The sequence below is a fragment of the Protopterus annectens genome, chromosome 6.part1, assembly GCF_019279795.1.
Source record: "Protopterus annectens isolate FY-2018-M chromosome 6.part1, PAN1.0, whole genome shotgun sequence".
NCBI lineage: Eukaryota > Metazoa > Chordata > Ceratodontiformes > Protopteridae > Protopterus > Protopterus annectens.
The window spans coordinates 355,759,177-355,781,472 of record NC_056738.1 but is presented as its reverse complement, the minus strand read 5'-3'; the positions used below and the strand labels follow the sequence as shown (position 1 = coordinate 355,781,472).

The window sequence follows — 22,296 nt, the reverse complement described above, 5'->3', positions numbered from 1 at the left end:
TCATGTAAGGCTTCATCTGATGTCATGTAATAGTGTGTAGGTCACTAAGTTTTAAAAATGCTAAGTTAATATGGAAATCTTTCATATTTTCATAATTACTAGCAAATAACCAATATCTCCAGTATAGTGTATTGTAATTTCACATTATCGACAACATACTTTTTTTTCTCAAACCAGGGCATTTCACTGTATGCCCCTCAGTAACACAGAGGTCTCTCAGTTATGAAAATATGAATGCAAATATGAATAATAAGGCAAAATCAGTGGTTAATTTCTCTACTACAAAACATTTGAGATTAACAGTCTTAGGCTTGTTTTGTTAATTACACTGTGCACTTTATAATACCGCCTCTTATCAGTTGGTGACTCGCTTTATTAAGGAACACAAACCCCAAAAATATATGGACGCCATAAGGAACTAACTGGAAGAAAACAAAAAATGTGTTTAGACTTGAATGAGATGATAGAATCAAACTCTTGTCGGATTGCATGAAAGTGCTGAAGAGGGTGATTGATAAAACAAATACACAAAGTAGTAGAAAGTAAGAAGGGAGATGAGGAGTTCAGATTCAGATCAGGGTGATGTACAACCAACCCGATGTTTGCAGTGAGACAGGTAGCAGAGAAGAAGCTAGAGATGAGGAAGGAATTCAACTGAGCATTCATAGATTTGGAGAAAACAGATGCGGGCAGTCCTGCAATGGTTCAAAGTACTAGAAACATTGGTAGAATTATTGGCTATGCACATGGACCCAATAACACAAGTGCAAATAGTGTTTGGACTCTCAAAAGGGTTCCCGGTGGGGGTGGGTGTTCATCTTCAGCTTTAAGACCTGTACTCTTAATACTGGTGATGGACTGCATTAGCAAATGGGTGGGAGGGGACATGTCAGTAAAGCTGCTGTTTGTAGATGATGTGGCATTACAAGCAGACTCTGAACAGGAACTTTAGCAAATGATATGGGAATGGAATTCAAAACTGAAGGCAAATTGGATGAAACTGAATACAGAAATGGTAGTTGTAAATGGCAGCAAATCGGAGAAATTAGAAGAAGCTGAAAATTGTGGTAGAGGGGAAAATGGAACAGATTAATAGCTTCAAGTGTCTGGGAGGGGGTGGTAGAGGAGGAGGACAGACTGAATGACAAGGTCAAAGAATCAGAAAACATGTAGTCAGCTGACACAGAATGTCAGTTGTAGTGTGTGATAGAAGAATTCCAAAGAAGTTGAAAAGTACGGTGTGCAAAACAGTGGTGTGACCAATGTATGGTGCAGAAACCTCAGCAGTGAAGTCAGAGCAGTTGAGGAAACTAGAGGTGATGGAGGTGAAGTGCCTGATATGGGTGGTAGGATGCACACTCTGGGACAGACAAAGAATGATGACATCAGAGCAGAACCTAGGTAGCTCCAGTTGCAGAAAAGGCCAAATAGAACAGATTAAGGTGGTCTGAGCACATGTGCAGGAAAGCAGAAGATGATTTGGCAAAGAAAATTTGCGAGAGACAGGAAGAAGGCAAGAGGAAAAAATGACATCCATCAAATGATGGATAGATTGCGTGAAAGAAGACCAGCAAAAGTCAGGCATGACTGTCATTGCAGGCAGGAGAGTGGCAGTGAATCAGGAGAGGTGGTAACAGTTGACATGACACCCCAACCCCGTGTAGAAAATGGGGTTAAAAAAGGGGTTGATGTTGATGAAGATTAATAAACCATGAGCTGACAGCATTGATGCTTGATCCTAGCTCCGTAAGTGTGGAAAGTCACAATCAAATTGTTGGAAGGCCTTTTTTTTCTGTTGCTACCCCATTGCAATTTCCAGTGCATATGGTTCATCTCCAGGAAGCAATTATATGGGACAGACAGGCAAACATACACTAACAGAAATTAATACAAACCACATCAACATTTTTTCTTTTTATATACATTATACACCACATAACTTTTCTTTATAACTGTCATCAGTCAAACATTATATAATTTGCTTAATTCCTGCCTTCCCTTAAACCTCACTCCTCCTCCTGAACAGTATTCTGCATGTGTTGTTCGCACAATTTCCATTTATTTCTATGTAGTTTGCTCCTTCCCTTTCTTAAAGATCCCTCTTCCAGTTCTATCCTTTATAATATTCACTACTTCAAATACAGTTGGCTTAGACTTTGATTTCCATTTTTTACTAATTACATTTTTGGCAACCGGTAGAATTAAACTTATCAAGGCCTTACTATATCTAGGCAATTTGAATCCTGTGTCCCATCTCAGTGAATCTTTTCCTTAGTTACAGCCATTTGTTTAAGTAATATACTTCTGACAGAGTGCTCTGTAGGGAATTTTTAAACCTTGCCAACTCATTACACTTCCAAGTGTTCCCTGTTACCTCCCCTCCCCTAATCAATCACACCTCCAATATTTGCAATCTACCTGAAGAAAAGTTAATTGAAGACTGTTTGGGGTATAAAGAGACTTGTGCAAAAATCTTAAACCTCATGGACTTGCATACATGGGAGCTATACACAAGTCCTTCCATGGTTTCATTGTAAATTGCTTTTCTAGTCGCTTTTCCTAATCTTTTCTGACCCCCTCTGATTGATTGTTGTAATGTGCAGTATTTTATATGCCCTTTTAATTATTCTTTTTTTAACAGCAGTTTCTGTTCTAGATTCTAAGTTTGCAGACGATCTTGACCTACCTTAGATACCTATATGACTCAAGCCTCCATCATTGCATGGTCAGGGTGTGTGCATTTTTCTTCTCCAGACATCAAAACCTTGTGGAAAGCTGGTTTTGAATCAGGTAGTTAATTTCTTAAAGGTGCGCTGCACCTCTGTCATCCCTTTCTTCTTTGACATTTAAACTTCCTGGCTAAGACAAGTTGCTCAACAGAGTTGATCATATTTTCTTGGAAGATGTTCTTCCTTGTAGCTATTCTCTCTCTATAGGATACCAGAGTTTCAGATCTTTATTTCTAATGCACCATATCTTTTTTACAAGGATACTGTGCCATCAAAGGAACAAATGTTTTCTTTCACAAGTGGTTCCAGAGTTGCCCCTTAACCAGTCCATTAATATCGTGTGTGTGTGTGTGTGTGTGTGTGTGTGTGTGTGTGTGTAAACAGAAAGTAGGGAAGAGAAGGCCTTTCACAACCTGTATGTGTAGTGGCTGTTGAGGTTTCCTGCAAGTTAGACTGTTTTATGCTGTACTTGCATATTACTTGTTTGGTAATGTGTTTGATCTTCATTGTTATTTCCAGGGCAGTCCTCACTAATGACTTAGGAGACATGCACCCTCATGTAGCTGGTTTGTTATACCACAGCATATGTCATCATGGGTGTGCAGACATTCCTTAAATTAGGGTGTTCTAGAAAAAAAATAATGTTTTATGTAGGGCCTTACATAGATTAAGTAATGCAGTAAGAACATGTCTGTCTAATTTCGATAGTAATGTTGATTTATTTGTTTTTTTAATATGTTTTTTGCTTGCATGCCTGCTTAACCATCAGCTGCTCTCCTAAGAGCCTTCAACCATTTCATCTGCTTTCTGTTTGGGGCCCCTTGATTGAACCCATTAATTCTCCATCCACTGGGAGTCCTTCCCCTGGACAAAGCAAAAATTGATTGGGAGGGAGCTATAGTATAGGCAAACATGACACACAAAAGTGGTTAACGCCATGGTCTGCTTTAGATTTTCTCTTTTACCAGGAGGGAGCAGTACTGCTGCATTCTGGTGGCCTGAGGGTGTGGCTTACCTCAACCCCTCCCCTTTGTAACCAGTGCTATCTGAGTACTTCAAGATGGATCACTATGGAAGCCTGACTGATTCCCAGATAGCAGATTTACATGCAGCATCCTACCTACAAATTCATATCATTCATGACACAAAGCTAAGGGGTGTTTTTCCTGTATGTCTCTAGTATCTGTACGTGCATCAGCGTGGGTCTCAGAATACTTCCCAGCTGCTTGCATGTGCTTTTGTGCATATGCAGTAGAGGCTATTTCCACCAGCTTAGTGAACCCATCATATGACCCCAATCACAAATTTACATACTGGACGTCTCCTTGTGTTACACATTCTTTTCCAGTAGTCAGACCACCCCTCCTTCCATGATGGGCAAGCCAACATCAGCCACTCATTCCCAGCTTCTTCTCATCTGCTTGTCTAGTCTTTGGCTGCTGCATCAACCTAGACCATCTAGTTCACAGTTGGGGTTTTATCCCAGTGCTTTATGGAACCAGGCCGTCATAACTTTTATTTGGGACTCTTTTTAAAGTATTCTTGCCTGGATGGGCAGCTCATGCTTAGCTACAGTTTTGTGAATCTTAAACTTAAGTTAGTACCCCATTTTGTACTTTCTCTTGTTGCTGTTGCAGTAAAAGCAGTTGTCGTTAAGATTTCATTTGACTGTCTTCAATGAGGTTTGATACTGGAATGGGACCCAACCCTGACCACATGTAGGATGATGTGCATTATTAAGAGTGTAGATATGTATCTCAAGGAAATTTGCTAGTCAGAAATTGCTCTTAGAATATGAAAGCACCACTTGAATTTTTAACTCACTCCTATATCATTGGAAAGTTAAGGCTGCAAATGAATCAAGTTATAAACTTTAGTGGCTGTCAAAAAAAAGTTAAGTGCAATTAAAGGCCAGGTTGTATAATTTTTTTGTCCAGTACTTCTAGTATCTTTAGAGTGTAATTGACCTTCTTTTTTGTTTGCTTAGCTCACTTAGTATACTTACTACTTTATTTTGTTCCAGGTTAGCTTTCAGCATGAGGCCTATCCGACATCCAATGCAGTTGTGGAGAAGGAGCTGGCAGAGAATTCAGGACCTGAAGTAGTGGAACAGCCAGTTGCGAGACAGGTCTTTATTGTTCAAGAGCTTGAAATTAGAGACCGCCTGGCATCTTCTCAAATCAACAAGTTCCTGTATCTCTACACCAGTGAGAAGATGCCCAGGAGGGCTCATTCAAACATGGTGAGTTCTGTTTGAAATCAATAATTATGGTGTAAGAAAACAAAGAAAATGTTTGTGTTTTAATTCTTCCTCTTTTTTGTGTAGTACTTTTTGCGTATTTTAACTTCCCCTTCCATTCCACTATTGACCCTTTTATTCCCCTTGAACCATGTTCACAACCCAGAACACTCCTTCTAGCAGCTGTCTTATTTGAGTCTAGTAATCAAAGAGTTGGCAGATTGTGATGGAAACTTCATAAAGCACCCCATTCATTGAGTCCTACTTAAGACAACTATAGAGTCCATTGGTTAGGACTGGTCTCTTATACAGGCCAGACTTAACACAGACATAATCCCAGCCTTTCCTTAAAGGAGGAGCACTCTCATTGAGTTCTTCATTCCTTCTTGTTCTGTTTTTCTTTCTGCCACCTATTGCTAGCCAAGCCCATAATGCTGTTGGGGTAGGTGGATATCCTCCCTGTCTGACAGAAATGTGTAAAAATATTTCAAAATTTTATGTATGCTTTCTTTAACTGCGTGCTCTGCATAGTAAGAGGTAACAGTGAATGAAACAGAGAGGGCAGAAGTAGGCTGTTAGGGTAACTGATCATGCACAGTTATGCAATTGTTTAAGGTTGCTTTTCAGTTTAGAAGTATACTTCTATATGAATCACATGTTGACTATGGCAGAATAACATGTACAGGATGTACCTCTTTCAGAAAGTAGAGCATGCACTTTTGATGGTGCAAAAATGGCATATGGTTTAAAGGGGCAGAGAATACCCCAGCAGTGCAAGGTTTCAGTGCCTTCCACACGTTTAGACCAGAAGCTGTACAGACAAGGGTTAAAGGTGGTGGTGTCAAAAAATACATTAGTAACAAGCATACAGTACCTCTAGGATGGTCAAACAGGATGACTTGGAGTTCCTCCATGTGAAGGTCATCGTAGACAAAATCCCATACCATATCCTAGCCAGCTATACATCCCCTCCATGTCCCAAGAAGCTCATAATGCATACTTGGACCTAATGGAGGCATATACAATCCAACCTAACACCCTTCTCATGGGAGATTTTAATTACCCCTCTGTAGACTGGAATCCTGTACAGCCTCAAATACACAGAGACAGAGATTCCTGGACTTCATAAATACAAACACCCTTGACCAAATAGTGAATGCTCCCACTAGAGGCTCCAACATACTGGATCTTGTGCTCACAAGTATGGGAGAACGCTGCAAAATCACCCCCTACTCATGTCTTGTCCTCCCTGACAAGGTCCGAACATAAACCTGTGTGCTTTGAAGTGATGTCTAACTCTGTAATCCTATTAAAACCAGTAACAGTTATGAACTATTCCAGTGCAAATTACCTTTTATTAAATGATAATTTGTCAAAATTCAGTGCCACTCAAAACCCTGAGAACACAGCAGCCTATACTGAATTCCTGTCAGAAACTCTGTATAACTTTAGGTAAGCCCACGACAAGACCCAGAAACAAACCATCCTTGTGGTATCCCACATTAAACAGACTATGGAACAAAAGGAAACATTATGGCAAGCTTCAGAAATGGTAATTCCCATAAAGATAAAAGCTGTCTCATAACACTAAATAGGCAACTAAGAGCGCTAATTAGGTCAATCAAAGCCAACTTTGAGGTTAAGTTAGAATCCCAAAATGAAAGATCACCATATAGCCTTCTTCAAAAACCTCAAGGGCAACACACAGTAGAGTGCTGAACTGATGGCTAATGGTGCTACATTCACTGAGCCTGGATTTGTAATGAACCTGTTGGTGGACAAATTCAGTTCCAGCTTTACCACAATTGCACCATCCTCAACCATCCCACAAAAATACCCTCAAACATAACCCCCTTTCAACTATAATTAGGGAGCATGTACTGGTTGCACTCGCTAAAGCCAAGAACACGGTCTCAGTGGGCCCTGATAACATTCCAGGATGCCTCCTGAACAGTCTAAAATATGACTTATCAGGATTCCTGCAATGATTATTTAACTATAGCTTAGTGCCATTTGAATAGAACTGCAACGGTCATCCCCCTTCATAAAGGAGAACCTTCAACAGATCCTAGAAACTACAGGTGCATTAGTCGGACTAGTCTTATTTGCAAAACCATGGAAATAATTATCATGGAAATTATCAACAAGGAGCTAGGAGACCTTCAGACACTTGATCCATCTCAGTTTGTCTTTGTCAAAGGAAGGTCATGCTTACTGAATGTGGTGGACCTCTTTCAAAAGGCCACTAAGGCAGTGGATTTTGGGGGGAGTGCTCACTACCTATCTAGATCTGGCTAAAGCATTTGATACAACCCCCCCCCCCGGGCATTCCCAACAAACGTATGGAATTAAGTGTAAATTCCTTTATAACACTCTGGATAGCTAGCTGACTCACTGATAGGATCCAGGAGGTTAGAATCATTGAGGCCACCTTAACAAAGATGCCTGTTACCAGTGGAGTCCCCCAGGGCTCTATGCAAGGCCCACTTTTTGGCATCTACTACTCGGATGCAAAGCCATTGTCAAAGGCTTTTGGCTAACTGAGTTTGCAGATGATTGCAAACTGGAAGCAGTCATTGAATCCCCCCAAGGTGATAACACCCTTCAGGAAGGTCTGACACAGACAAATGCTTGGTACCAAAGCCATGACTTGAAACTCAATACCAACAAAAGCATTATAGTACTGTTTGGGAAGCTGACCACCACAGGTAACGATATCATCAATAAAACACCGCTAAAACTTTATTCATTAGTCAGGGACTCGTGTAGATAGTAACCTACCCTTTGACCAACATTTTCTAATAGTAAGAAAATTCAGTGTACCTCCATAATGTCGACGGTCATAGTGGCGAACGTACACAATGCCAAACCATTTCCACGAAACCTGTACTGCCAAAACCTCAGAAAGCTGACAAACCATCAAAAATCAACATTTCCGACTGCACCATACCTACAAACAAGTGCTAACATGGGTCAAAAAAGGGGCGAGGTTTTGTGGTTCGAAATATCGGTGTTCCAAGGTTTTGTGAAGACGCAGTTCAGAGTTCATGGGAGTGGATTTGCTGTTGTGGCCATCAACATTATGGAGATAAACCAAAAATTCTTTTATGTTTCTCAGTTTATAAGCAAGGTCATGGTGTCTAGGTTCAGAGAGGTCATCATACCACTGTACTCGGCCCTCATCATACACATCATAGATTATAATGCCGCCTTCGGTATGTATCTCATCAGACACATGCAGCAAAAATAATGTCCAAAAAGGTTCCTTGCCAAAAGAATATAGGGAGTAAATACAACTCCTGCGCTGATCACCTCCAAGCCCTATATCTTTACTCGGCATCATACAGACTTCTCAAAAGTCAAGTCAAAGTAAACTTTATTGTTATTCAGAAATCACACAAGTGCAAAAACTGAACGAAATTCCATCTGTCCGAACTCAATGTGCAGACAACATGTAGACTATTTTCACTGACATTTACATATATAACACCTAGGTATTACTTCACGGACATGCAGGTAGACAGACTAATGTTGCACGTAATTAAAAACACATTTTGACACTTTTCAAAGTGAACACTTAATTGCATGAGACTATAGTATTGCACAGGTACTTGGTTAAGACATTGCATTGATCCTTGCACAGAAAGAGACATTTGAGTATTGCACTGTGAACATTGAGTATTGCATTATGGTTATTTTATGATTCGCAACATGTATTGCACGGAAAAATGAGATATTTTACTGCATTGCTACTGCCCTAGATGGCCTATAAGTTACAGTCGTGGTGAATATTGCACTACATATTAGATGAGACTGGTAACCAGGTTAATGCACAATTTGAGACAGTTTCGTCTGACCCAGGTGGACATCGTGGAGTGTAGTGGTTACTACAGTTTAGCAGCCTGATGACATTAGGGAAGAAGCTGTTCCTGAATCTTGTAGTTCTGCAACATATGCTTCAGAAGTGCTTTCCTGGATGATAGATGCAGGAACAGTCTGTAAGTAGGGTTAGTACAGTCTTTAATTATTCCTCTGGCCCTGCTGAGGCATCTGGATAAGTACAAGTTGTGGATAGGTGGTCTTAATGATCCTCTCTGCTGTCTTCACCACTCTCTGGAGGGATTTGCACTCAGAAGTAGAATGGCTTCCATACTGTACTACGAGGTTGTTCATTAGGATGCTTTCTATAGTACCTCTGTAGAAGGTAGCGAGAACTGTCGATGGGAGATTCGCTGTCCTCAGCCTTCTTAAAAAGTGCAATCTCTGGGGTGCTTCCTTGACTATGGCATTTGTATTTGTGTTCCAAGGTAAGTCCTCATCGATGTGCACTCCCAGAAACTTTGTGCTTCTCACTCTTTCCATTGTTTCCCCATTGATGGTGAGGGGAGAATGTTTTTTGCAATTTTTCCTATAGTCCACAATTATCTCTTTTATCTTGTTCACATTTAGTGCTAAGTTGTTATTTCCACACCAGTTAATCAGTTGTTCCACCTCATCTCTACACGCTGTTTCATCATCATTACTGATGATGCCCACCACCATTGTGTCATCAGCAAACTTGATGATGTGGTTTGTATCGTACCTGGCTGTACAATCATGTGTTAACAGGGTGAAGAGCACTAAGAGTGATGCTATCTGAGGTGTTATTTTCTGCGCACACTTTCTGAGATCTGTCTGTGAGAAAGTCAAGAATCCAGTTACAAAGTGGAGTGTTGACACCTAGTTGGAGTAGCTTCATTACCTGATGAAGAGGGATGACCATGTTAAAAGCAGAGCTGAAGTCAAAGAATAGTACCCTCGCATAGGTGTTTTTATTCTCAAGGTGTTCCAGTGATAGATGGAGTGCTTGAGAGACGGCATCTGCCGTAGAGTGATTTGCTCGTTAAGCAAACTGCAGAGGGTCAAGATCAGCAGGCAGCCCAGATGTTATGGCTTCCTTGACCAGCCTTTCAAAACACTTCATCACTATGGAGGTGCTAATCACTTCTGAGAGGTGATCTTTGCTTGGTATATAAGGTATCCCTGGACCCTGTTGTGATTAACCTTTTGCACATCTGCAAAACAAACAATATCAGAATTACTAACTTAAAAGACAGATTTTGCTTGTGACAAAAATAGAACATGTTGATTAGAAAGAGAGATGTTTGAGTCAGAGAATTCCCATTTTCTGGAACAGGCTGTCCATCCAGTTGAAGCAGAGTTCCTTCCTATCTCTGTTTGAGTACAACTTGGACCAATGGATGGGTAATTGGTAATTCACCCCTAGTACCTATGTCTCCAACAGATAGAAGCAGTCAATAAAATCACCCCCCTTTATCAATAAATTTGTGGGTCATATTTGGGTTTCATTGCTAGGCTTATAAGGGTCCTAGTGGGTGTTAGCCTAGTATACAGCTATGAAACTATGATGAGGCTTTTACAGCAGTTAACACTTAAATGACTAGTGCACCAAGTTGACTAAAGCACAGCAACTATTTCTTAGTAATTTTTGAAGAACCCTGGGCAGTGCTGTCAGAACTAAAGTCTTACACCATAAATGAGCTGGTTTCCACCATTTTGTGCTAGAAGCATCAGTATACTTTTTCCAGGCCATAACAAAGAAACTGTATAATTTGTTCAGAAGGGTTCAGTTTTGCACTAGATCCTTGGAGCAAGAGCACCTTCTACTTTAGCAGTCCTGGTCTGAATAGTGGTTCAGGTGCAAGAGAGTGAGGAGTTTGCAGCCACTGACCTCCTTGCCTGCCCCAGAGGAGGATATGGGATTTCTAACTGAATGACAGCACATGGTAACAGTGGTAGTGTGTTCGAGTTTGGAAACCTTGGGTTAGTTAGGATTATGGAAAATAAAGTATACTAAAAAAAAAAGATGTATTTTGTAAAGGGATTGCAATCTACACTGTCGTCTCTTCCCCATTGTAGAACAACAAGAAAAATGGGCAGTAGGTTAGAAGGGATCACAAGAATGCTAGTTTGGCAGGGGCAGTGGAATTGATGGAGGAGTCAGGAATGTGATATTTTCTATTTCTTAAAGATTTTTCTAGAAATTAAATGCTTTGGCTGTTAGCCATCATGGATTCAAAATTTGTTTGTGTCTGCTGTTGTTTGGTCATGAGTTAATAGTACTAGAAAGCCCTGACAGTGCCTTTTTTAATGTGGATGTAACAGAATTTTCCCTGCTATCATTCTTCATTAGACAAGATGTTTTCATCTGAAAAGTGTAAGTTGTATTTATTATTAATTAGTATTATAATTGCTATTATTATTCCTGATTGGTTGACAAACTTGGAAGCTCCTGTTGTATGCAGACATGTGAGTGAGTGTTCCTTTAGTTTTTCTCGAGTGACAACCTTTGAATTTTTGCATTTGTAGTTTGCTATCTTGAGACTCTTCACCAGCTTTAATTACTGAATAAGTTAGTTGATTGGAAACTGATCACCAGCTCTGGTTGTAAGGCGAGTTATTTGGTCTGAAAAGGCTCTTGTATAGACTTTGTATGCTGTCAAGCTACCTGCAGTCTCCTTATCAGAATTTTAGTCACCATTGTCCTTAGTCCTGGCCTACCCGATCTAAGATTCCCATACTTTAGGCATTGTACAAATCTCTGTAACTCAGTATCCCCCAAAACCTACAGAGTCCTTCTGTTGCTAGCTTGCTCCCATGTTTCTTACTGTTTTGTGGCTGTACTACAGCTCAACTTTTACTCTGTCTGCCATTTTTTATGCAGGATGTGTGAGCACTTTTGACAGGACCAAAGGCCATGCTCTACAGCAGATGAAGCAAACCTTTTCACCTGCTGTAAAGCACTGTGTATCTGTTCAAGGCATCCTCAGTACTTTTCGGGATGTTCCCAGCAGAGGTTAATATTTTACATTTCAGAAAAGATTTGATATCATCTTTTCTTCTTTAAAATCTGGAGAGTGATTAGAGTTAGTGTAACTGACCAGCAAAAATTATTTGGACACCCTGGCCATCTTTTTTCTTCTAGAATGTATGTATCGGGTAGAAGAGCCTTTCCCATTTAGGCACTTCACCAGGGAGCATCCTAAAGTGTATACCAGTACTGTTTCTGAACTTGTTGGATGCTGCGATGTCTTCACTGTGAGTTATATTCTCACCGATGCCTTTTGGGTTGTTATGAAGACTACCTGGCATAATCTGGATTCCACCATGTCATTACTCTAGAAGATTTTCACATGATGTGCACCAGGCAAAGGGCTTCTCTTCCTACAGTTGGAATACGGTTTGTCTTTAACCATTATCACTTTTCACTGAGTGCACATGTTGCGGACCTACCTAGTAAATTATGCAAGATGAATGTCCTGACTGAAGTCACTGTTGCAGTATTCCTATCACATGGATTATCACCACTGATGTCTTTCCATATCACTGTTCAGTATTCTTTACATTTGGGATTCCTTGCCTAAGATAACCCAATGTCCAGCCAGTATACCAAAGCCTTAGGTTGCTTTAAGGTATGCTGTATGTCACACTTTTGCTCCTCACATAGCACAGGGCATTAAGGTGACATTCAGACATACCATCCTCGGGACTTCTTTGTTGCCAGGCCGAACGCCATCTCTTGATCGCTAGTCTGAATGCTTATGTTGTGTTGCTGGTTTCTGAGCCATTGCAGATAAGTGACCCATTGGGGTTTCTTTTTTACTTGTCTTTGGGTTGTTTGTGGAGTTTCATGTCATCCAAGAAGGGTAAATACCAGTGTGGGAGATGGATTCCCCATAAAGACCAGCACAAAAAGTGTTTGTTTTGCTTTGGTGCCTCGCATGACAATAGATCCTGTTCCATCTATCAGGCTTTTGTACCAAATACTCTGCGTAGTAGGCTTTCTTCCTTGGCACTGTACCTGGAGAATCCGTGACTTAAACTTCTCACTAAAGATACTATGAAGGGAACTTCCAGCCCTGAGGAACAGCCATCAGAGAAGAAGATGGCTAAGAATCATAGGTCAGAATCTCACAGTGTACAGCCTCCGCTGGATGTTTCTCCCTATGTGAGTGAATGCCTGGAGTTTCTCCTGGCTTTGTTTTCAGATTCCTTTGCTGCGACTGGGTTGGAGGCCAGCGGCGGTCTGGCTTTAAGCACGTGCGATGAGGCTTTGCAGATGTCCATTTCAGACATTCAGGGGGAATCACAGTTGATTATTTACAAGGAGGCCTAGGGTATTTTCTCAGATTTTAGGCAGAGAAGAAGTACCTACTTGCTACTATTGACTGCCATCCTGGGTCAGAACCTGTCAAGGTTTATAAGGCAGACATCCCATTAAAGAAAAACAAAATATTAAACATGTTTCTCCTGCCCCTAAGGATCCACATAGAGAGTAGCAGGCCTTCACTCAGAGTTTGTTTTTAATGCTTTGATGACATTGAAACCTCCTCAGGGTGTTTTTGTTCCAGGCTTCCCCCCTCGGTCCTGTACTAAACATAAAAGGCCGAGGGAACAGGATCCCTCTGAGGAGGACTTGAATTCTGATGAGGAATCCCTTGCTTTTTCTTTTCAAATTCCTTCTCCTTTGGATTATGGGTCAGAGGAAGAGGAGTCTACCAGTCCTGACACTCCCTTTGAAGAGATATCTTTTGAGGACATAGTCTCCAGGATGATGGAGTTTTTTAAGTGAGATTTTTCTCAGGTCCCTGAGATCCGTAAGAAGTACTATGAACTGCTGCAGATGGAATCTCCTTAGCCTTCTGCTATTCCTCCTGTTTTGGCTGCTTTGTTGGATGTGTTTTCCAGTGCCTGTGAAGCTCCTGAGTCTCTGCCCCCTGGTCCCAAGAAACCTGATAGGTTTTATAGGTTGCCTGAGGACTGTAACTTTTTGTACAACTGTCCTGCTGCTGAACTCTCAGTGGTGTCTGTAGCCTCTGACAAGCCCTCTCAATTGCTTCATTCTGTCAAGTTACTGCCTTCTGATAAAGACACCAGAACCATGGAAAGGCTAGGTAAGAAGGTTTACAGCTTAGCTACCTTGGCTTTTAGGGCTGTTCGTATGTCCACATATGTGTTGGCTGTCCTGTCTGAGGCTTGTCAGGTTATTTCTGATCTTACAGACTCTTGAATGTAAAATGTCTGCTCTTTCCCTGTTAGGGACTTCCTCACCAGTGGTTCGCCATTCCATCAAGTGTAGTTGTGATGCAGCAGATGCTACTTCTAGGGCTGCTGCTTTTGGATAAGTGATGAGGAGGTATTCTTGACTTCATCTTCAACCATTGCTTGATGATATCAAGGCAAAGTTGATGGATGCTCCTCTTGATGATAAACACTTTTTGGGGGAAGTTGCTACTGATTTGTTTAAGTCCCTTTAGGATAAGGGGAAGGCTTTACAGGAACTCAGATGTTTGTTTCTCCTGTTCCTAAATTTCAGAGAAACTACCCCAATAAACCAGCCTTTGTTTGCAAGCAATCTCACCCTCCTTCTAAGGGCAAAAAGGGTGGCAAGCGGGCTCCTCCTGCTAAGGCTACTCAGATTTCAGGGTCTCAAAAGTCTTCCTTTTCAGTTAAACCAGGTGCTGTCTGAGTATACATTTCTTCCCAGCCACGTTCCTCTTTCTCTTCACCTTTCTTTCTTCCTGTTTGACTACAGATTACTCAAGATTCCTGGGTTCTTTCCATTATTCGCCAGGGGTATTGCATGGTGTAGAAATCTCTTCCCCTTTTATGGGCATTCTTCAGTCTCCTCGGGAACAACTTCCCTTTTTTTTCAAAGGTGCTTCTGGATCTTTTGACTCAGGGTACTATTCAAGAGGTGCCTGTGCCCCAAAGGGGGGGTACTACAGGATGTTTCTAGTACCCAGAAAAGAGGGTACATATATACCAATTCTAGACTTCTGTCATCTAAACACTTTTCTGAAGGTGCCCACTTTTCGAATGTTGTCCCTTCAGAGTTTGTTTCTCCTTTTGCTTCCTCAGGCTTATATGGTGTCCCTAAATCTCAAGGATGCTTATCTCCATATTCTGATCCATCCCCGTTTCAGGAAGTTTTTGTGTTTTTCTGTTGCTTCCTGGCATTTTCAGTTCACTGCTTTGCTCTTTGGCCTTTCTACTGCCTCAAGGGTATTCACCAAATGCCTCACTCCTGGGATTACTTTTTGCAGGCTTCAGGAGATCCAAGTATTTCCTTACGTGGACGACCTCCTGTTTCAGGCATCCTTTCCAGAGAGCCTGTTGGAAAATCTTCATTTTGCCATTTCCCTTCTTCAGAGCCTGGGGTTTACAATAAACTTCAAAAAATTGTTTCTGACTCCTCAGAATCATGTTGTTCTGGGTTGCAGGATTCAGTTGGTGCTTATGCTGTCATCCCTTCCTCCTGCCAAGGTCTTAACTCTCATTTCCTTCTTTTAAACTCTTCTCCTCTGGCCTCCATTACAACCAGGTAGTTTCTGAGAGCTCTGGGATTTATGCCATCCACCTTTCCTATGTACCCTCTTGCCAAACTCCACACGAGAAAATTGAAATGGTTCCTGAAGTCATTTTGGCTTCAACATTCACATCATCTAGAATTTGTAGATGTTCATAGGTAGATACTAGGCTATCTGCCTGAGGGCATTTATAAGCCTAGCCAGTGTGTCGGCTTTCGCCGCCCCATTGATTACTTAACTGAGCCTCTGTCAAGCAGAGCCAGTGAAGTGATCCCAGGGGGGTGTACTTTCTGTTACCCATCCACTCGTCAAGGCTTCTCTTGAAGAGTGTTAGTGAGGGGCTCTGCCTAATGTAGTTAGGAATTTTGTTCCAAAGCATGGGAAGTCTCTGTGACAGGAATCTATCCCTCCAGCATGTTCTATTTATTGTTGTGGCGAGGTTTAGCTCACTAGAGCGCGTGGCTTGCAGTGACTTGGATTTCTTTAGGTGGAGCTTGTCCATCAATTCTGAGTTGGACATGGCTTTGTAAGTCAGGCAGAGATCACCTCTGAGTAAGCGATATGCCACTGAGTACAGCCGGAGTTTTTTCAGTTGGGCTGCATAGGACATATGTTTGAGGCCAGTAATCCTCTTGGTGAGGTGCTTTTGCGGTCTTTCATGCTGTTGGAAGTGTCTTGTGAGGTACATCCCAAATGGGGCATTGTACTCTATGATGGGTTTGATGAGCGATGAGTAGAGGGGCACTATAACCTTTTTATTTCTAGATGTTCTTGTGTTTCAGTGTTGCAGTCATTACATTTGGGTTATCCTGCTGGCAGGTTGCCCTCAGTCGGCCCGAATTCCAAAGTTTTGGGTCCTGCATCGGTTGCTGTCACCTCTTCCCTGACGTCAGGGGTATAAAAGATGCAGCCGATGCCATTTTATTCAGTCTTTCTTGCCGCACGGTGCCCGAAGCAGAAGCAGTTTGCAAGTGCCGGTCGTCCGACTCCTGAGATTTTCGTGTTCTAGTTTCAGATCCGAAGTCTTCATTAAAAGCTAAGTACCCCATTGGGGAAACTTTTTTCTTGCTCCAGACCAATGTCAGAAAAAGTTAATAATTGTATTTCATGTGGGAAGCAAATACCTCATAAGGACTTTCATTCTTACTGTATTCCTTGCCTAGACCCTGACCACGACGTTGCTAGTTGTCGGTTTTGTGCTAGATTTAACCAACGCACTATTAAGCGTCGGTACGATTTTGCATTAAGCTATTTTGGGCGAAGATTTAATTATACAATGTCATCGGATAGCCATCCGACTGCCGGAGTTCACAAAAAACGCAAAGAAAAGGAAAAAGACAGGCAACCGAGGTCCAAAACCGACGACGAAGCTTCTCCTAAGCAAGTCGCCGGTTCTCAGTGAGGCGCTTTCGCAGCCCCTGATGCCCGCTACTTTAGAGTCGCAGGCCGCTACCGACTCCTACAAGGAGTCGGCCAGGCCACAGGAAACTCAAGGTATTGGAGCCTCGGAGATTATTCCCTCAGATGGGTCCGGAGCCGCTGAGCAGGCATCGGCTTCTGAGGGTGTATTCAGACCTAAACAATTATATATTAAACCGACTTCAAAGACTAAAACACCTTTAAAGACAAAGAAGCAAAGCTGCAAGGACAGGCCTCCATGCCCAAAAAACAGATGCTCAAAATGGCCGAAGACTTAATTACCTTGATTAGGGGTTCCCATCCCCCTCCTTTTAAGAGGCCTAGGCAAGAGACAGACTATGAATCTTCAGATCAGGTTAACATTTCTTCTGATTCCTCTTCTGATCAGGAATATTCTCTTCCCCCCTATGAGGATTCTGATGCTGAAGAATCAATTCCTTCAGCTTCTCCTCCTGAGGACTACTCTTTTGGGGAAACCTTGCATACCATGAGGGAGCACTTCCACTGGGCGAGCCAAGTTTTTTCAGAATGTAAGGAAAATGCTCAGAGACTTCCTTTTACTTCCTCAACACAGGCCTCTACCTGTTCCACCTGTGTTGGACATTGTAGATGATGTGTTCCCAGTCTGACCCCTGACTCTCTACCTCCAGCTCCTGTTAAGCCAGACAGATACTACAGGGTCCCTGACTCTCATAAATTCCTTTTCAAAAACCCTTCTGCAGACCCAGAAACTATTTCTCAGGGTCCAAAAGGGGTCAAAGCTTCCACTGCAAAAACCCTACCCCCTCTGATAGGGATTCTAGGGCTCTGGATAGATGGGGAAAAAAGATTTACACTTCTGCTACTTTGGCTATAAGGGCCTTAAATTGCCAGTTTCATATGCTCAAATATCAGCAATATATCATGACACTGCTTAAACAGAAAATGATGGCAAATTCTGAATGTGCAGAAAACAAAGAAATACAAGATTTATTGCATGGTGCTGAACAAGTTGGAAAGCATACTTTGCAATGTGGTTTTGATTCTCTGGAGGCCCCTTGCAGGGCTGCTGTTACGGGTTCTGTCATTAGGAAGCATGCTTGGTTGAAAGAACAAAATCTGCCTGACCATGTTAAAGCAAAATTATTAGATGCTCCTTTACAACATGATACCTTGTTTGGTGTTAAGACAGAAGAGGTGTTAAAGAAAATGGAAGACAAAGCTAAATCTATACAAACAGTCAAGGATTTCTTACATGTAAAGCCACCTAGATTTAGCAGACACTGGCCTACAAAGAATTGGTCCTTTCCAGTCTCAGACAGACCTCAAAGGGGCAGATCCAGATGCCCTAGAGGCAGATCACAGCCGCAAGGATCCTACAGGTCTAAGCAGTGGAGTGCCTCTACCTCCAAAGGTGGAGAAGACAAATCACAATCATACAGGAAACAGTCCCAATGACTTCCCCCTGCCTGCACCAAGCACTTATCTTTTGGCAGCACCCTTAGGGGGAAAACTAGCACCTTTTTCTCAAAATTGGCACATTATAACCCAGGACAAATTGGTTCTAGTCATAGTGTCTCAAGGCTACAAGTTTCATTTCCATACCCTACCAAGGGCAAACGGTTGGCCAGACTTGCCAAAAAATCAATGGGCAGAGGCTCAAAAACAAGTCGCAGCTCTCATGGACTGGAGACCAATACTGGACCTATCTATTCTAAACACTTTCCTGGCTATACCAAAATTCAAGATGTTGACCTTACAGCAGCTTCTGTCCATGCTGGGCAGCAAGGCTTGGCTCGTGACTTTAGACCTAAAAGAGGCATACCTGCATGTCCCAATCAGACAAACATGCAGAAGATTCCACAGATTCAAGGCTGGCTCAAAGCATTATCAATTCTCTGCACTGCCCTTTGGCTTATCTACTGCGCCCAGGGTCTTCACAAAGTGCCTGGCACCAGTAATTGCATTCTGCAGACAAAGAGGAATACGAATATATCCTTACTTGGACGACTGCCTCATACAAGCAGAGAACAAGGACATTCTACTACAGCATCTGATGTTTGTGATAAGACTTTTAACATGCCTAGGGTACACAGTCAACAAAAAGAAATCCAAACTAGTACCCTTTCAAGAGATAATATTCCTGGGTGCAAGCTTAAATACAACTACCCAGATGGCTTATCTCACTCCAGACAAACAAAGGCAACTGACTACCTATTTCAAGGAAATGGCAACAAAGGCCCAGTTATCTGCAAGAAAAATTCTGCAGGCTTTGGACTTCATGGCATCCTGCATCTTACTAATTCCATATGCAAGACTGCATATGAGGAAAATTTAATGGTACCGTAAAAGTGTTTGGACGCAATATTGCCACAGTCTGGAAACAATGATTACTCTAATTCCCTGCTTGCAACAGAAGTTTCGGTGGTGGGCAAAGGCTTGTCACCAAAACAAGGGACAGACATTCTCACTACCCCCAGCCAGGCAGAGCCTAACGACGGATGCATCAGATTATGCCTGGGGGGCACACATGGCAGGAAGAGGCATTCATGGCACCTGGTCCAGAAACCAAAAGCATCTACATATCAATCAAAAAGAGATGCAAGCTGTTCAAAATGCCCTGACAGCCTTCAAGGACCTACTTCATCCGGGACAACTACTGATAAAGACAGACAACACCACGGTCATGTGGTACATAAACAAGCAGGGGGGGGGGGGCACTCATTCTTATTCCCTGTGCAGACTAGCCATGGCTTTATGGGACACAGCATTGACTTACCAAGTTCATCTGCAGGCACAATTCCTGCCAGAAAAGGAAAACACTCTGGCAGACAAACTAAGCAGAAACCTCATGGATCCCCGTGAGTGGCACCTGGATCTACAAGTCTTCAGCATGATAACAAAGAAATGGGGACACCCAGACATAGATCTATTTGCCTCCCCTCAAAACAATCAACTAAAAAGATTCTGCACAAGGACTTATCACAGACAAGCTTGGAAAGTGGACTCATCTTTCAGCTGGACAAACCTATCAGTATATGCATTTCCTCCACTACCTCTCCTCCCCAAGGTACTCCTAAAGGTCAGGCAGGAGAAACCAAAAATGATTCTGATTGCCCCAGACTGGCCACGCCAGTACTGGTATCCGATCTTAAGGAACTTGTCCCAATGCCCAGCCTGGACCTTACCTCAAATACCTCATCTGCTGTCCCAGCAAAACAATCAGATTCTGCTCAGCCAACTCAGGACCCTAAACCTGGCAACATGGCGGATAATGTAGCCATACAAACCACACCTCTTAGTAAAGCTGTGATGGATGTCATTTTAGAAGCCAGAAGGCCTAGTACTAGAAAATCCTATGCTGGGAAATGGAAGAGATTTTGAGCTTGGAACCAAGGTCAAGGAACTGATATAGCTGTCCCAAATATTCCTCAGATTTTGCAATACTTAACTGAGATGCTGGACAAAGGCCTATCTTTCTCATCAATTAAAATCCATGCCTGTGCCATTTCAGCTCATTACAGTACAGAGCCACCACTCTTTTCTCATCCTTTATTAAGGCAGTACCTCAGAGGAGCCAAAAACGTAAGGCCTCCAAGGAGAACCCCAGTACCTGCATGGGACCTCAATTATGTCTTGGAAAAACTCACCTTACCTCCTTTTGCGCCAGCTGCTACTGCAGATACAAAGTTTTTATCTTGGAAAACAGCTCTGCTCCTAGCAATAACTTCTGCAAGATGAGTTTCAGAGCTGCATGCTCTCATGGCCGTGGAACCCTTTATCATTTTTTATCCAGACAGGGTCTCTCTGAGAACAAACCCTACATTTATGCCTAAGGTGGTATCCAGTGTAGCCCTTAACCAAACTATTCATTTACCAACCTTTTAATCAAATCCACAGAACAAGGGGGAGAAAATTCTGCATTCTTTGGATGTACACAGACAACTTAGATTCTACTTGGACAAAACTAAAGTTTTCAGAAAGAACAATTACTAGTGGCATATGCCACAGCATCACAAGGAAAGGCCGTCTCCAAGCAGACTATTTCAAAGTGGATAGGTCACTGCATTAGTTTCTGCTACTCACAGCATGGCAAATCAGTGCCTAAAGGCATTAGGCCACATTCAACCAGAGCTGCAGCCACTTCTGCAGCCTTTCTCAGGGGAGTACCAACCAAAGACATTTTAGTGGCTGCCACTTGGAGTTCAGTGCATACCTTTACAAAACATTACAATCTGCCTCTTTACTCTAAATCCAGGGCAGGCTTTGCCACTGCAGTTCTGCAGAGCCTCATAGCCGCTCGTAATGCTATTTAGCTCCAGCCCCCCCCAACCATAGCTTTGGGACTTCCAAATGTAATGACTACAACAGTGAAACACGAAGAGCATAGTACAGTTGTGTACACTTGCCATAAATGTAGATGTTCGAGTGTATTCACTGTTGCAGTCCAGGTTACCCAACCACCATCCCCCTTATTTTTGCTGGAACTTATCTTTACCTCTCTACGCTATACAACTTAGGTGGTGTATTGCTTATAGATGAAGGTAAAGCTTATTTCTGGTGCATGTATGTTTTATTTACATAAATTTAGCCTACCCTTTTGGGGGCACCTGACATCTGGGGTTAGAAAAACTGAGCAAAATGGCGTCGGCTGCATCTTTTATACCCCTGATGACCTGACAGCAACCGACGCAGGACCCAGGACTTTGGAATTCAGGCTGACTGAGGGCAACCTGCCAGCAGGATAACCCAAATGTAATGACTGCAACAGTGAATACACTTGAACATCTACATTTATGGTAAGTGTGTACACAACTGTACTTTCCTCTTCTACCTTGTCTCAAGAACTCTAAATCCAGCATTTTCACCTCCCTCTTCCCTCTCAGGAGCTGTTTACAGGTGCTTCAGACATGAGATGGTGAGCAGCTTTTGGCTCCTTTAAGGTGCAAGGGTTCTGGTCTCCACTTTAACAGAAGGAACACATCAGTGTCAAAGAGATGACAGCCTTTCTGCTGGCTATTCAGGCTTTTCATCCTCTTTTTTTCTCCCAGGACCTCTCAATGTATTTACAAGACAGTACCACAGTGATGTGGTATATAAACAAATGGGGGAGCAAGATCTTATCTTCTTTGTTGGTTGGCAGTCCTGGTATGGGATCTTGCTGTCCAGTATCAGGTGACTCTTCAGACAGTTTACATTCCCTCAGGTCAAAACATTGTGACAGACTGAGCAGGCCCTTAATTCAGTCACACAAATGGATGCTTCACAGGGATGTGTTTCTGAACTTGGTCCACCAGTGGGTACTCCTCAAGTAGATCCATTTGCCTTCCCTCTGAACAGACATCTTCCTCATTTTTGTAGCAGAGTCCCAGGTCCGCTGGTGTAGAAAGTGGGCATCCTCTCTATTTCTTTGAAGGGGATGTCTCTTTATGCTTTCTCTCCCGTTCATTTGCGTACTTTTTTCCCCTCTCTGCAATCTGCCAGTGAGAGGGTGCTGCATACTTTGGATGTGCGTAGACAACTCAGATTTTATATGAATAAGACCAAGTCTATTAGAAAA

At 42.3% G+C, this 22,296-nt stretch overlaps 1 protein-coding gene across 1 annotated transcript in view; it reads left to right on the top strand.

Annotated features, from left to right (window-relative positions):
- Positions 1–22,296, top strand: part of ATG2A (autophagy related 2A) — a 2,853,001-nt gene that overhangs the window by 2,381,101 nt on the left and 449,604 nt on the right. Inside the window, exon 33 of the mRNA XM_044075772.1 lies at positions 4,753–4,971. Within this exon, the coding sequence (XP_043931707.1) occupies positions 4,753–4,971 (219 nt within the window). The remainder of the gene's footprint in view (positions 1–4,752; positions 4,972–22,296) is intronic.